Source organism: Bombina bombina, chromosome 2 (assembly GCF_027579735.1).
Source record: "Bombina bombina isolate aBomBom1 chromosome 2, aBomBom1.pri, whole genome shotgun sequence".
Lineage (NCBI taxonomy): Eukaryota > Metazoa > Chordata > Amphibia > Anura > Bombinatoridae > Bombina > Bombina bombina.
The window spans coordinates 589602422-589616976 of NC_069500.1; the positions used below are offsets into that span (position 1 = coordinate 589602422).

At 41.3% G+C, this 14555-nt stretch overlaps 1 protein-coding gene across 1 annotated transcript in view; it reads left to right on the forward strand.

Annotated features, from left to right (window-relative positions):
* Positions 1 to 14555, forward strand: part of TRPM6 (transient receptor potential cation channel subfamily M member 6) — a 327340-nt gene that overhangs the window by 12527 nt on the left and 300258 nt on the right. The window contains exons 4-5 of the mRNA XM_053699972.1: positions 4812 to 4992; positions 9832 to 10045. Of these exons, the coding sequence (XP_053555947.1) occupies positions 4812 to 4992; positions 9832 to 10045 (395 nt within the window). The remainder of the gene's footprint in view (positions 1 to 4811; positions 4993 to 9831; positions 10046 to 14555) is intronic.

Below are 14555 nucleotides of genomic sequence, written 5' to 3' on the forward strand. Positions count from 1 at the left end.
GTACAGCGGTCCCACCCCTTGCTCTCTCTCTATATCCCCTCTCTTTTGCTCTTTCTTTCTCCCCTCTCTTTTGCTCTCTCTTTCTCCCCTCTCTTTTGCTCTCTCTCTCCCCCCTCTCTTTTGCTCTCTCCCTCCCCTCTTTTGTTCTCTCTTTCTCCCCTCTCTTTTCCCCCTCTCTTTTGCTCTCTCTCTCCCCCTCTTTTGCTGTCTCTCTCCCTCTTTTGTTGTCTCTCTCCCTCTTTTGCTGTCTCTCTACCTCTCTTTTGCTCTCTCTCTCTCCCCCCTCTCTTTTTCTCTCTCTCTCCCCTCTCTTTTGCTCTCTCTTTCTCCCCTCTCTTTTGCTCTCTCTCCCCCCTCTATTTTGCTGTCTCTCTCCCTATTTTGCTGTCTCTCTCCCTCTTTTGCTGTCTCTCTTCCCCCCTCTCGTTTGCTCTCTCTCTCTCTCCTCTCGTTTGCTCTCTCTCTCCCTCTCCTCTCTTTTGCTGTCTCTCTCCCTCTCTTTTGCTGTCTCTCTCCCTCTCTTTTGCTGTGTCTCTCCCCCTCTCTTTTGTGCTCTCTCCCCCCTCTCTTTTGCGCTCTCTCCCCCTCTCTTTTGTGCTCTCTCCCCCCGCTCTTTTACACTCTCTCCCCCCTCTCTTTTGCGCTCTCTCCCCCCTCTCTTTTGAGCTCTCTCCCCCTCTCTTTTGCACTCTCTCCCCCCTCTCTTTTGCGCTCTCTCCCCCTCTCTTTTTGCGCTCTCTCCCCCCCTCTCTTTTGCGCTCTCTCCCCCTCTCTTTTGTGCTCTCTCCCCCCTCTCTTTTGTGCTCTCTCCCCCTCTCTTTTGTGCTCTCTCCCCCCTTCCTTTTGTGCTCACTCTCCCCCTATCTCTTTTGTGCTCTCTCCCCCCTCCATTTTGTGCTCTCCCCCCTCTCTTTTGTGCTCTCCCCCTCTCTTTTGTGTTCTCCCCCCTCTCTTGTGCGCTCTCTCCCCCTCTCTTTTGTGCTCTCTCTCCCTCTCTTTTGTGCTCTCTCCCCCTCTCTTTTGCGCTCTCTCCCCCCTCTCTTTTGCGCTCTCTCCCCCCTCTCTTTTGCATTTTCTCTCCCCCCTCTCTTTTGCTCTCTCTCCCCTCTCTTTTGCTCTCTCTCCCCCCTCTCTTTTGCTCTCTCTCCCCCTCTCTTTTGCGCTCTCTCCCCCTCTCTTTTGCGCTCTCTCCCCCTCTCTCTTTTGTGCTCTCTCTCTTGTGCTCTCTCCCCCTCTCTCTTTTGTGCTCTCTCTCTTGTGCTCCCTCCCCCCCTCTCTTTTGCTCACTCTCCCCCCCTCTCTTTTGCGCTCTCTCTCCCCCCTCTCTTTTGTGCTCCCTCCCCCCCTCTCTTTTGCTCACTCTCCCCCCTCTCTTTTGCGCTCTCTCTCCCCCCTCTCTTTTGCGCTCTCTCCCCCCTCTTTTTTGGGCTCTCTCCCCCCTCTCTTTTGCGCTCTCTTCCCCTCTCTTTTGCGCTCTCTCCCCCCTTTCTTTTGCTCATTCTCCCCCCTCTCTTTTGCTCACTCTCCCCCTCTCTTTTGCTGTCTCTCCCCCCCCTCTCTTTATCCCCCCTCTTCTGCTCTCTCTATTCCCTTCTTTTTAGAGCTCTCTGTCCACTCTCAATCACTCACTGTGCACTTGCCGGCATCTGGCCCCACCCAGCCCTGCCCGCATCACGCTTGGCCCCGTCGACCACGCCCACGCCACGGTCGATCCCGCCCGCGCCCCACCCGGTCACGCCCACGCCATGCCCAGGCCCCGCCCACCCGCACCTCTCTCTCCCTCTCTTTTGTGCTCTCTCCCCCCTCTCTTTTGCGCTCTCTCCCCCCTCTCTTTTGCGCTCTCTCCCCCCTCTCTTTTGCATTTTCTCTCCCCCCCTCTCTTTTGCTCTCTCTCCCCTCTCTTTTGCTCTCTCTCCCCCCTCTCTTTTGCTCTCTCTCCCCCTCTCTTTTGCGCTCTCTCCCCCTCTCTTTTGCGCTCTCTCCCCCTCTCTCTTTTGTGCTATCTCTCTTGTGCTCTCTCCCCCTCTCTCTTTTGTGCTCTCTCTCTTGTGCTCCCTCCCCCCCTCTCTTTTGCTCACTCTCCCCCCTCTCTTTTGCGCTCTCTCTCCCCCCTCTCTTTTGCGCTCTCTCCCCCCTCTTTTTTGGGCTCTCTCCCCCCTCTCTTTTGCGCTCTCTTCCCCTCTCTTTTGCGCTCTCTCCCCCCTCTCTTTTGCACTCTCTCCCCCTCTCTTTTGTGCTCTCTCCCCCTCTCTTTTGTGCTCTCTCCCCCCTTTCTTTTGCTCATTCTCCCCCCTCTCTTTTGCTCACTCTCCCCCTCTCTTTTGCTGTCTCTCTTCCCCCTCTCTTTATCCCCCCTCTTCTGCTCTCTCTATCCCCTTCTTTTTAGAGCTCTCTGTCCACTCTCAATCACTCACTGTGCACTTGCCGGCATCTGGCCCCACCCAGCCCTGCCCGCATCACGCTTGGCCCCGTCGACCACGCCCACGCCACGGTTGATCCCGCCCGCGCCCCACCCGGTCACGCCCATGCCATGCCCAGGCCCCGCCCACCCGCACCCGTCCGCCATGCCCACTCCACCACACGCGACGCCAGGAGGAAGACAGTTAGAAGGCCAGGTGTGTTTGTCCTCGTGCGCAGTCTCTACTGCGCATGACAGCTTCGGACAAACACACTTGGCCTTTTATTATATAGGATTGCACTCAAGAAATTAATTCCTGAAACTTTCAGTGATTATTGTTTTCACAAAGGTCTTTTTTGCTTGTGACTCTAGTGACACCTCAATATAGATTGGTATCGCTTGTAGCTTAATATTGATACAAGTTCTTATAATATTCATAACTACAAGTTAATTGAAAATAAACTACATTGATAATAAAGGTATTTATCTTTAATTGGCTACAGAGCTTTAAACTTTGCAGGTTGTTGCTGTTTTAACAGCACAATTGTCAGTGTGATTACAGATCATCTATGATTTAAAGAAAGCATTTATAAGGTTAAAAGCCTTTCTCAGTGAATATAGTGGAGGAGGTGAATATCTTTGGTAAATATCACTGGTAAAAAAATTTGCATCAAAATTTCAAGCTTTATCTTAAATACGTAGGGTTAAGACTATTTATAATGTAAACAAACCAAGAGTCATGTGGATCTCCAATATCCTTATGCCTCTGTAAACCCAACAAAACCCTAAAGTAGCAAATCCTGGCTTAATGAAGTACACAATTAACAATCTGCTTCTTAAAGGGACAGTATACACCAATTTTTATATAACTGCATGAAATAGACACTACTATAAAGAATAAGATGCACATATAGTGATATAAAAATCCAGTATAAAACTGTTTAAAAACTTACTTAGAGGCTCTCAGTTTAGCTTTGTTAAAAAGGTAGCTGGAAAGCCCACTGCAAGTGGGAAATAAGACCCCCCCTCTCTTGCATATGAAAAGACCCTTTACACAAACAGGAGCAAGCTGGAGTAGGTATCTGTTGGTATTCTCGTAAAACTTTGGGGCTTGGTTAGAAGTCTGAAAATCAGCAAAACTATACATTTAAAAACAAACAAAAAAATCAACAACTTTATGGGCTATATAACTAGATAATCTACAAAACATTTATGCAAAGAAAAAAATAGTGTACAATGTCCCTTTAATGTTACCTGGATGGTTCTTTTTTTAGGAATGGACAGCTTTTCCCTACCAGAATATAGGAAGATGTTACTACATCAGGCCATTGCTTTATTATAAACTAGTCCTAAAGCCCGTGTACACGGGCCAATTTTTTAGGTACCGCGGTTCCAACCCTTGCTCCCTCTCTCTCCCCCCTCTCTTTTGCGCTCTCTCTCTCCCCTTCTCTTTTGTGCTCTCTCTCTCCCCTTCTCTTTTGCACTCTCTCTCTCCCCTTCTCTTTTGCTCTCTCTCTCTCCCCTTCTCTTTTGCTCTCTCTCTCTCTCTCTCTCTCTCTCTCTCCCCTTCTCTTTTGCTCTCTCTCCCCCTCTCTTTTGCTCTCTCTCTCTCCCCCTCTCTTTTGCTCTCTCTCTCTCTCCCCTTCTCGTTTGCTCTCTCTCTCTCCCCTTCTCTTTTGCTCTCTCTCTCTCCCCCCCTTCTCTTTTGCTCTCTCTCTCTCTCCCCTCTTGTGCTCTCTCTCCCTCCCCTCTTGTGCTCTCTCTCCCTCCCCTCTTGTGCTCTCTCTCACTCCCCTCTTGTGCTCTCTCTCCCCTTCTCTTTTGCTCTCTCTCTCCCTCCCCTCGCGTGCTCTCTCTCCCCTTCTCTTTTTCTCTCTCTCTCTCTCTCTCTCTCTCTCTCTCTCTCTCTCTCTCTCTCTCTCTCTCTCTCTCTCCTCTCTCTCTCTCTCTCTCTCTCCCTCTCTCTCTCTCTCTCCTGTACCTGATCATCGCGCTGCTGTTACACGGAGGTGCGCGTGCAAGGTCATCGTGCTGCTGTTACAATTGCGGCGGTGCGCTCGCGCTGCTGTTACAATTGCGGCGGTGCGCGTGCGAGGTCAGGTTGTTCATCGCGCTGCTGTTACAATTGCGGAGGTGCGCGTGCGAGGTCGGGTGGGTGCGCGTGCGAAGTTCTATTCTCTGCTGTGCGCTGCTTAAACTACGGAGGTGCGCGTGCGAGGTCAATCTAAGGCCAAGTGTGTTTGTCTCTACTGCGCATGACGGCTTCAGACAAACACACTTGGCCTTTTATAATATAGGATATGATTATTGCTATGTTCTACACAATGCTGCATCATATTTTCAAATGCAATAAATGTATCAGAATTTATGATATAGGTAGTGCTGTTTTTATAATATGAGGTATTTTTTTTAGGTGTGGTTGTGGAAGATTGATTGGAGACCATCCAGGTCTAGATTATGGCTGGCCAATTTACACTTCTCCAGAAGAGACAGATGAAGAAGAATGGTCTGTTCACAAACATACAAAGACAAGTCCCACAGATGCTTTTGGTACAATAAATTTTCAAGATGGAGATCATACGTACCATGCAAAGGTTTGTTTAAAGTACAGTTCACCTCATACGAATAAATTAATCTTACAATGTGTCTCATATAATTAAAAAATAAATAAAATAATTATAATTCAGTTGCTAAGTAGTTTTAATATTTAAAAAGTAATCAGATTTTAAAAAGTAATCAGATTGATTTAGGGGTGACTGGATCCCTTTAAAGTATCAAATAATAGTTATTCCTGTTGATATTGCTGGTTATATCAATGTAACATGTAAAAACCAAAATAAGTGTTTTTATTTTATCCTCTACAAATAGACCATGGCCAAAAATTAAACACTTTGCTCTTGTGTCAGATTACAATAGCTATTTTTTTATATGAAACATAAAAAAATAACTTTAAAAATGCCAGCTGCACACATGCAGTGATATTTGTACAAAAGAGCTAACTTTATTTTATTATTCACAAAAAAAGAAAATAAATATATTGTAAACCATTGTTTTGCCTTAAGTAAACAAGTAACATACCTGCTACAATTATTTTTAGCAATCTTTAATAATTTATTGTTTCACAATTTATATAATGTTTCCTTTTAAATCGAATATGTAGTTACATTTTGTCATTATGTAGTGCACATATGTTGAATAAAGTGAATAATTATTTTTTTATGTTTATTGTATTGAGATATATGTAATAAAATGATTTCCCCCCCTAAAATACTTTTGATCGAGTGTAGGCATTTGTCGTTAAAAGAATGAATGTTAATTCTACAGCTAGGATCACCTCTCTATTTCATGAGTAAAATTAAACTTTAAATTAAACATTTGATTTAAATTAACAGAACAAAAATAATTTGTGCAATAATTCATTATCTTCTTTTTAGATTTGGTGATTGGGGGATTTTTTTCTGTAAATTTATAATCCATATTCCCCCATTCTCCTCCCCCCCCCCTTTTTTCTCACTCTCCCCTCCTCCACCCTTTCCACCCAAAATGCCGAACCATGGTACTCACAACTTAAAGGGACACTGAACCCAAATTTTTCTTTCATGATTCAGATAGAGCATGAAATTTTAAGCAACTTTCTAATTTACTCCTATTATCAAATTTTCTTCATTCTCTTGGTATCTTTATTTGAAATGCAAGAATGTAAGTTTAGATGCCTGCCCATTTTTGGTAAACAACCTGGGTTGTCCTTGCTGATTGGTGGATACATTCATCCACCAATTAAAAAGTGCTGTCCAGGGGGGCGTGACCACGCAGCACCGGGAGAGGTAGCAATTTAAGTACTCTCCAGCTAGAGTCCTCAAATACCTCTACTTTTCCTGAAAAGTGTTCAATATATATGATAAAATTGAGTTTACCTATATACACTAAGCCTGAGGATCGCGGCACTACCTAGTTTTATGAGGTTTATTGTGACTATAACTTGATTTAGACTGATAAGGCCTAAACTCGCATTATCCTCGACACCCTCTCCCGGTGCGCCGACTATAATCATTGACCTCAAGTGATCCACTAACCAGTGGGGGAAGGAAAATGGCCTATATAAATGAAGATCAGAGCATACTACAAGTTCTACTGCAAGATTTGATCCGCCAGTTAGATGATCACTTTTTAAGCCTGTCGGATACCCTTGTAACAGCAATGGCGGGAACAGCTAGTGAAACCCCGGATTGTATGGAGTCTGAAGTCCCACTACAAGAGACATTATCGGAAGACATTATAACACCACATCCCCAACCTACATGGCCTAATTATCCCAACTCTACTTCTGAAACTGCCTCTCAAGATCTGAACGACTCACAGCTCACTGGTCATATGGCATGGAGACCGGGGGGTCAGACGATAGTGAAGAATCCCACAGCTTTTCCGGTGAGGACGCTGCAGATCCAGACAACACAGGCCTTCTATACCGATTCAGGCTTCCCCAGAGTGCCTCTCAAGAACAGACCCGACTTAAAGGAATTCAGCGCCGGGATGAGTATAGAGACAGGTCGAACACGGCTGAGAAACATATCAGCACACCCGCATAGGAGAGCCCCTTCGGACCTTACAGGGATCCTGCCCGATACACCTACAGGAAAGCAACATGAGCCCCAGCACATCTACAACACTCGATCTGGTGCAATTCCTTTAGCGCTACTGTCTATAGCCTCTCCGGTTCTCATGAAGGCAGTAGCCGAGCTGCGGTTAAATTTCACTAACACCCTTCTCCAGCATGGTGGGGATCCCCTTGAACAAATTCAAGATACCGGGGTGGGTTAGACTGATGCTCATCTGGAACCCTGTATAATGGTTATTACATAGAGAACCGACCATCTTGCTTTGTTTTTTTCTGCCTGGTACTGAGGTATCAATATGACCAAAGTTAAAGTTTGACTGTTAGTTAAATGAACATGCAGATTAGTGATGCTCACTGTTACTTGTTGGCTCTGATTCTGATACGGGAATATGTTATTATTTTTTTTATTTTTTTCTATTGTATGGCTTTGGATTTCCTAAACGTGTATATATCTATTGAGGGGAGCTTCCTTACTTACTGTTACTTACTTACTCCCTCCCTCAAGCTACAAGAGACCAGCGTTGACTGTCTTCCTTGCTCCACAGAGATAGCTTTAGTTATTTTACCCTAGTATAAGCTGTAGCCTTAACCACAATAGAGGACACAGTTTTGATATATAATCTAAATAATTCTGCATTACTTGTCAGCAGTATGTAAAGGATCAATATTTTAGATATTAATGTTCATAATCAAAGGTAGCTCTTTTGTTTTTTTCCTCACACTGTTTCTTTACTAATATGAATGCTTACACATTTATTGTCCACCTCTAGCTGATATGGGAGCTTAATTATAGAATTGGGCGAATAGTGGGGACATATTTAATAGTAGGAACCTTCTAGTTTACCATCAGACAGAGCCCCTCAAAAGAGACCATAGTATGCCAATGTCTTAGACTTAGCCTAAGTGTGAGAGATGAAGCTGGTTTGTAAGTGGAAGAAATTACATAATTTACAAGCTATTCAGATCTGGTACTTTATTAGATGCCGTATTGTGATTATTTATTTCCTGCTGACTTACTTTACACATACCCTGGTAAACCGTAAGGCTATTACATACTTTTCAAACGATGTCCATGCTTAGGTACTCATGACCCTTTAGTCAGCAGCAGAGGCATCAGGGACCACTAGGCTTAGTGTTGAATATCAACTAAATCGCAGGATTTCAGGTTAACCATTCTAAACACTAGAATGTAATTTACTCTTTCCCAAAGATATACGCAAAATTACATATCATTCAGAAGATCCCATATCTTGATTAGATATATTGTTTTATTAGTACCATATATAGGCTGTCAGATTAGGTTTATTTAACTTCCCTAAGTGTGCTTAACATAGGTGATGATAACCCTTCCTCTCTCGCTATCTTTTTCATCTCTTCTTATAAAAGTCTCTTTTGGTCTTTGAGCTCTAAGGTGAATTTTGATAGTAATTGTTAAGCTCATTTTGGTAGCCTAAGTTATAAGTCACCATTATTTAATCTTTACTCCCACACCTCATATCATTTTGACCTCATTCACATCCCAGCTAGTCCATATAATGACACATACCCATGCAACTTCCCTCCCTTCATAACAGTAGTATATAAGCCCCTCTCTTACTACCACCTTATACAACCCCCCAAGATAGCAAACAAACTATTTCAGGCCATCCTAACTCTCCTACAGCCTTACTCACTACTTATTATACTCAGAGGTTATGAGCTCCCTGTGTGAGCGGTGTTGTTTAATGCCATCATATATTACCATATAGTTCATCTTGTACTTCTCTATTATTAATGGATGGAATGTCCATGCGCCTTGGCAACCGTGGCATATGTACTTTCTGTGGAAAATTACTCCTCTAAGCCTTAATATCCATACGCTCTTATACTTCTCCCCACCTTAATGATTACGCTCTAGGCAGTATATTAGAACATTGTATATAGTAGAGACAAATCTCACACCTTGAACAGTAAAGGGTTATTTTTACTTTTATTCATCAGTCACCTTTTCACCCACTCCATTAGGTTCATAACGCCCTTAGTAGAGACTCTATAAAGCCATATTATAATGACATCACTTTGCCGCTAAACTACCAGTCACGCCCCTCCTTTCCCCCTCCCAAACACAAAGCAGCTCTGGACTGCTGACTTACCCTATCTCTTATTCATAGGCCCATGAGTGGCCCTCTAGTAACTACCTTTAACTATTTAATTACTACTCTACGTGACCCCTTGGAGGTCTATATTATAGTTACCTCAGCTCTCCTACCTACAAGAAAAAAAGAGGTTTCCTTTATGTGTACTAAGTCTTCTCATTAATGCTTGGTGACATGCTCCTATACATTTCATCTTGATATTTATGTATAATTTGCAAATTATTCTATGTATTTTATAATTCCTTGTAGTAAGGCATCCTCAGGATTTTATAATACTATGTACACCTGTTACTCGTTGATATTACATGAAAACCTCAATAAAAAATGTTTATTAAAAAAAAAAAAAAAAAAAGTGCTGTCCAGAGGTCTGAATAAAAAAAAAAAGCTTAGATGCCTTCTTTTTCAAATAAAGATATCAAGAGAACGAAGAAAAATTAATGGGAGGAGTAAATTAGAAAGTTGCTTAAAATTGAATGATTTATCTGAATCACAAAAGAAAAAAATTGGGTTCAGTGACCCTTTAACAATAATTACCTTAATACACCAGAGAAAAAGTCCCACGTAATACGCAATGTATGATTGCTCATATATATTAAGATGATAATGCTGATAGTATTGCTTTTTTAATTATTTTAATAATAGCTATTTTTGCTTTCAAGAAAGACATTACATTTTTGTTTTAGTATATTAGAATATCGTATGATACAATGTTGGACCAGTTAATGCATCTAATGATAAAGGAATGGCAAATGGAGTTGCCCAAACTTGTGATCTCAGTGCACGGTGGCATTCAGAACTTTAAGCTTCCTTCCAAGGTCAAACAAGTTTTTAGCAAAGGCTTAGTGAAAGCTGCAGAAACAACGGGGGCATGGATCCTAACGGCAGGCATCAACACAGGTATTTATTTATCAAATATACATCAGTTTGTCACAAGTGGCATGACTAAGTACATATTTTACAACATCATTTCAATCAATAAAATGTCACTGGAACATACCTGCAGTGAGCTACTGATTCATGTAATAAAACAAATTATTTAATTCTCCCTACAGGAATTTGTTTTGATGATCCCTGGGATAATTTGCTAGCTACTTAAACAAATACTCTCTGTCAGCAACAATCACAAAGTGATCATTAGTATAAACTTTGTAATGAAGTGAATCTTTGACACTGACCTGGGCTTGGTCCACTTAGGCCATTTTTTTCTTGGCTCAGTTTGCGAAAAGGTATTACATAAAATGACATACCTTGTTGCCAAGTATGTTTTAAGATATATAGTTCTTTACCTTAAGCTTAATTTTGGGATGCAAGTTCTTTCTGATTACATGTTTGAGGTCATGTTAGCAACAGTTCTCTTTTGTTTAAATTAAGTTTGCACCACATTTTCCTTTCAACCAGAACATATTTAAACCATTTAGCTAAGTACCAAAGCCGCTCTGTTTTCATTAAAAGGTTAAGAGGTGTTGCTTTACAGTCTCTCAGTGATGACTCATAATGTGCAATCTAATCGAATACGTTTTAGTTTCAACAATAGGGTATATTATGTTGTTGTACCACAATTATAAAATGCATAGATGGCAAATACATGGGAATGAAGGACTATAATAGGCATTGTGGAATATGGAATTTGTGCTCTAGATGTTTGCATTGAACTGCTTGTCGCAAACAGTTTAACCCCTTAATGACCACAGCACTTTTCCATTTTCTGTCCGTTTGGGACCAAGGCTATTTTTACATTTCTGCGGTGTTTGTGTTTAGCTGTAATTTTCCCCTTACTCATTTAATGTACCCACACATATTATATACCGTTTTTCTCGCCATTAAATAGAATTTCAAAATATACCATTATTTTCATCATATCTTATAATTTACTATAAATTTTTTTAAAAACACACTTTTTCTAACTTTGACCCCCAAAATCTGTTATACATCTACAACCACCAAAAAAAAAACCATGCTAAATAGTTTCTAAATTTTGTCCTGAGTTTAGAAATACCCAATGTTTACATGTTCTTTGCTTTTTTGGCAAGTTATAGGGCCATAAATACAAGTAGCACTTTGCTATTTCCAAACCACTTTTTTTCAAAATTAGCGCTAGTTACATTAGAACACTGATATCTTTCAGGAATCCCTGAATATCCATTGACATGTATATATATTTTTTTAGAAGACATCCCAAAGTATTGATCTAGGCCCATTTTGGTATATTTCATGCCACCGTTTCACCGCCAAATGCAATCAAATAAAAAAAATTGTTCACTTTTTCACAATTTTTTTCACAAACTTTAGGTTTCTCACTGAAATTATTTACAAAAAACTTATGCAATTATAGCATACATGGTTGTAAATGCTTCTCTGGGATCCCCTTTGTTCATAAATAGCAGACATATATGGCTTTGGTTTTGCTTTTTACTAATTAGAAGGCTGCTAAATGCGACTGCGCACCACACGTGTATTATGCCCAGCAGTGAAGGGGTTAATTAGGGAGCATGTAGGGAGCTTCTAGGGTTAATTTTAGCTTCAGTGTAGTGTAGTAGACAACCCCAAGTATTGATCTAGGCCCATTTTGGTATATTTCATGCCACCATTTCACAGCCAAATGCGATCAAATTAAAAAAAACACAACATTTTTCACAATTTTAGGTTTCTCACTGAAATTATTTACAAACAGCATGTGCAATTATGGCACAAATAATTGTAAATGCTTCTCTGGGATCCCCTTTGTTTAGAAATAGCAGACATATATGACTTTGGCGTTGCTTTTTGGTAATTAGAAGGCCGCTAAGTGCTGCTGCGCATCACACGTGTATTATGGCTAGCAGTGAAGGGGTTAATTAGGTAGTTTGTAGGGAGCTTGCAGGGTTAATTTTAGCTTTAGTGTAGAGATCAGCCTCCCACCTGACACATCAGACCCCCTGATCCCTCCCAAACAGCTCCCTTCCCTCCCCCACCCCACAATTGTCCCCGCCATCTTAAGTACGTTTTTTTAAAAAATAAAAAAAATCTTTAGCATATTTACATATGCTTTGTAGGATCCCCCCTTAGCCCCCAACCTCCCTGATTTCCCCAAAACAGCTCTCTAACCCCCCCTCTGCATTATTGGGGGCCATCTTGGGTACTGGCAGCTGTCTGCCAGTACCCAGTTTACAATATATTTTCTCTTTTTTATTTTATTTTTTTATGGTTTTCTGTAGTGTAGCTTCCCCACGACCAACCCCTACCCCCACCCCCTCCTAGATCCCTTAGATTACTTTTTTTGGGGCATTTATTCCCCCTCTTCCTCCCACTTACATAGTGTAGTGTAAGTGGTTCCCACCCGCTCCCTCCCTGTGCACGCGCCCGCCTGCCGCCCCCCGTGCAAGCGCGTGTGTCTGTGCGCGCCCCTGACTTTCCCGCCCCCGATCCCGCCCCCCTCTGTGTGTCAGAAACCATCGATGGCCGCCCACCCGCCTCCCACTGCAGCTCCCACCCACCAACGATTGCGGCCATCGATGTCCGGTGTAGAGAGGGCCACAGAGTGGCTCTCTCTGCACCGGAGGGGTACAAATTGTTATTGCAGGATGCCTTGATATTGAGGCATCCTGCAATAACCGGAAAGCAGCTGGAAGCGATGAGGATCGCTTCCAGCTGCTTTCCAAACCAAGGACGTACGCCATACGTCCTCAGGCGTTAACTGTTTTTTTTCTGAGGACGTATGGTGTACGTCCTCGGTCATTAAGGGGTTAAAAGGACAATAAACTAAATGCTATTTTCATGTTACATTTTTATTTAAGGAAAGTAAAACAACATTACCATATACACCGATTAGTTGCCTTTAAAATACCTCTGAAAAGGTTGAAATTCACCCGAGTCTGCAGTAGTTTACACAGTTTTTAGACTTGCATCTGTCTCTTATTAAACAGAAAAAGTGTGTGAAAGGATATTTGTGCTATAGAAAAGTTACTAAAAGCACAGTGCAAAAAAGGGGATCCCTATATCCCCATAGACAATGGGTAAGGAAGATTTCTCTTTTGCAAGAGAAAAAAAATGTACTATGCGCTACTAGATGTAGCTGAATTAGTAACAAGGATGACAAATCAGCAAATATAATGTGCGTGTGCAAGTGTAAGACAAAAAAAGGGCAAAGAATATCTATGCAACAATGTGAATTGAAAAAGAGGGTAAAATTAATTCAAAGTGCTTGGGTCACATTTGCACCTTACTCCTTGTTCTAGATATTTGATAATATCTCTCAATATTTTATACACTTCTTTGACACTAATTTATCCCAGGTGTTTATAAATACACCATATTCACATGCATTTTTTTGCTATTGCATTTATTACCTATTGCACAAGAACTTTGAATTAATTTTACCCTCTTTTTCTATTCACATTGTTGCATATATATTGTTTGCCATTTTTTTGTCTTGCACACGCACATTATATTTGCTGAATTTGTCGTCCTTGTTACTAATTCATCTACATCTAGTAGCGCATAGTACATTTCTTTTCTCTTGCAAAAGAGAAATCTTCTTCCTTACCTTATTGGCCAAAGCAAAGGAGACCAGAAACATGAATTCATTCAAGCTTTTCAAGTGGTGTATCCGTTAGCTGCCCTTAATTTGCAAATCCTCTCATTTTATGTTACCAATATTAGTGTTAAATGATTTAAATACATTTCTTTCACAATTCTATGCTCATGTGTACTGTGAGTTTATTATCCCTTTAAAGGGACATTAACACTTTGAAATTGAAATATAAAATGTTTAATTATATGTAGTAAAAAAACTTTGCATTATACTTTCATTATATATTTTTACCCTTTATTTCTGAAAATCTTCAACATTTTCCAGGATTATCCTATTCCTGTTAAAAGTTGGAGTGCAGACTATATAATTAACACTGCTACATTCCACACATTCATTGGCTTCACATATATTGGCCTCAGCTGAGAAGGAAACCTAGGTTACAATATTGCAGCTCCAACTGCTTTATGGAGACTTTACATTTTTTTTTTATATATATTTACACAACTAATATCATTTAAAAAAATATGCCTCCATAATATAGGCTAATCATTACTTTGAATGCATTTTCTATCTAGCACATATTTAGGGACAGATTTTGAGTGGTGTTCTAACAGTTGCACGCAAGCGATATTGGATCTATCATGGCTGTTTGTGTGCGTTGGAAGTAGCACGCTTAATTACAAGTCGAAAGTAAACTTGAGCACAATTGAATTTAACTCGCATCGGGTTAGCGTGACCTCAGATCTCTGATTAGAGGGATATGAAATCCAATTTTTTTCTTTCATGATTCAGATAGAGCATGCAGTTTTGAGAAACTTTCCAATTTACTTAATTTTTCTTCATTCTCTTGGTATCTTTATTTTAAAAGGAAGAATGTATAAGCTTAGGAGGTGGCCC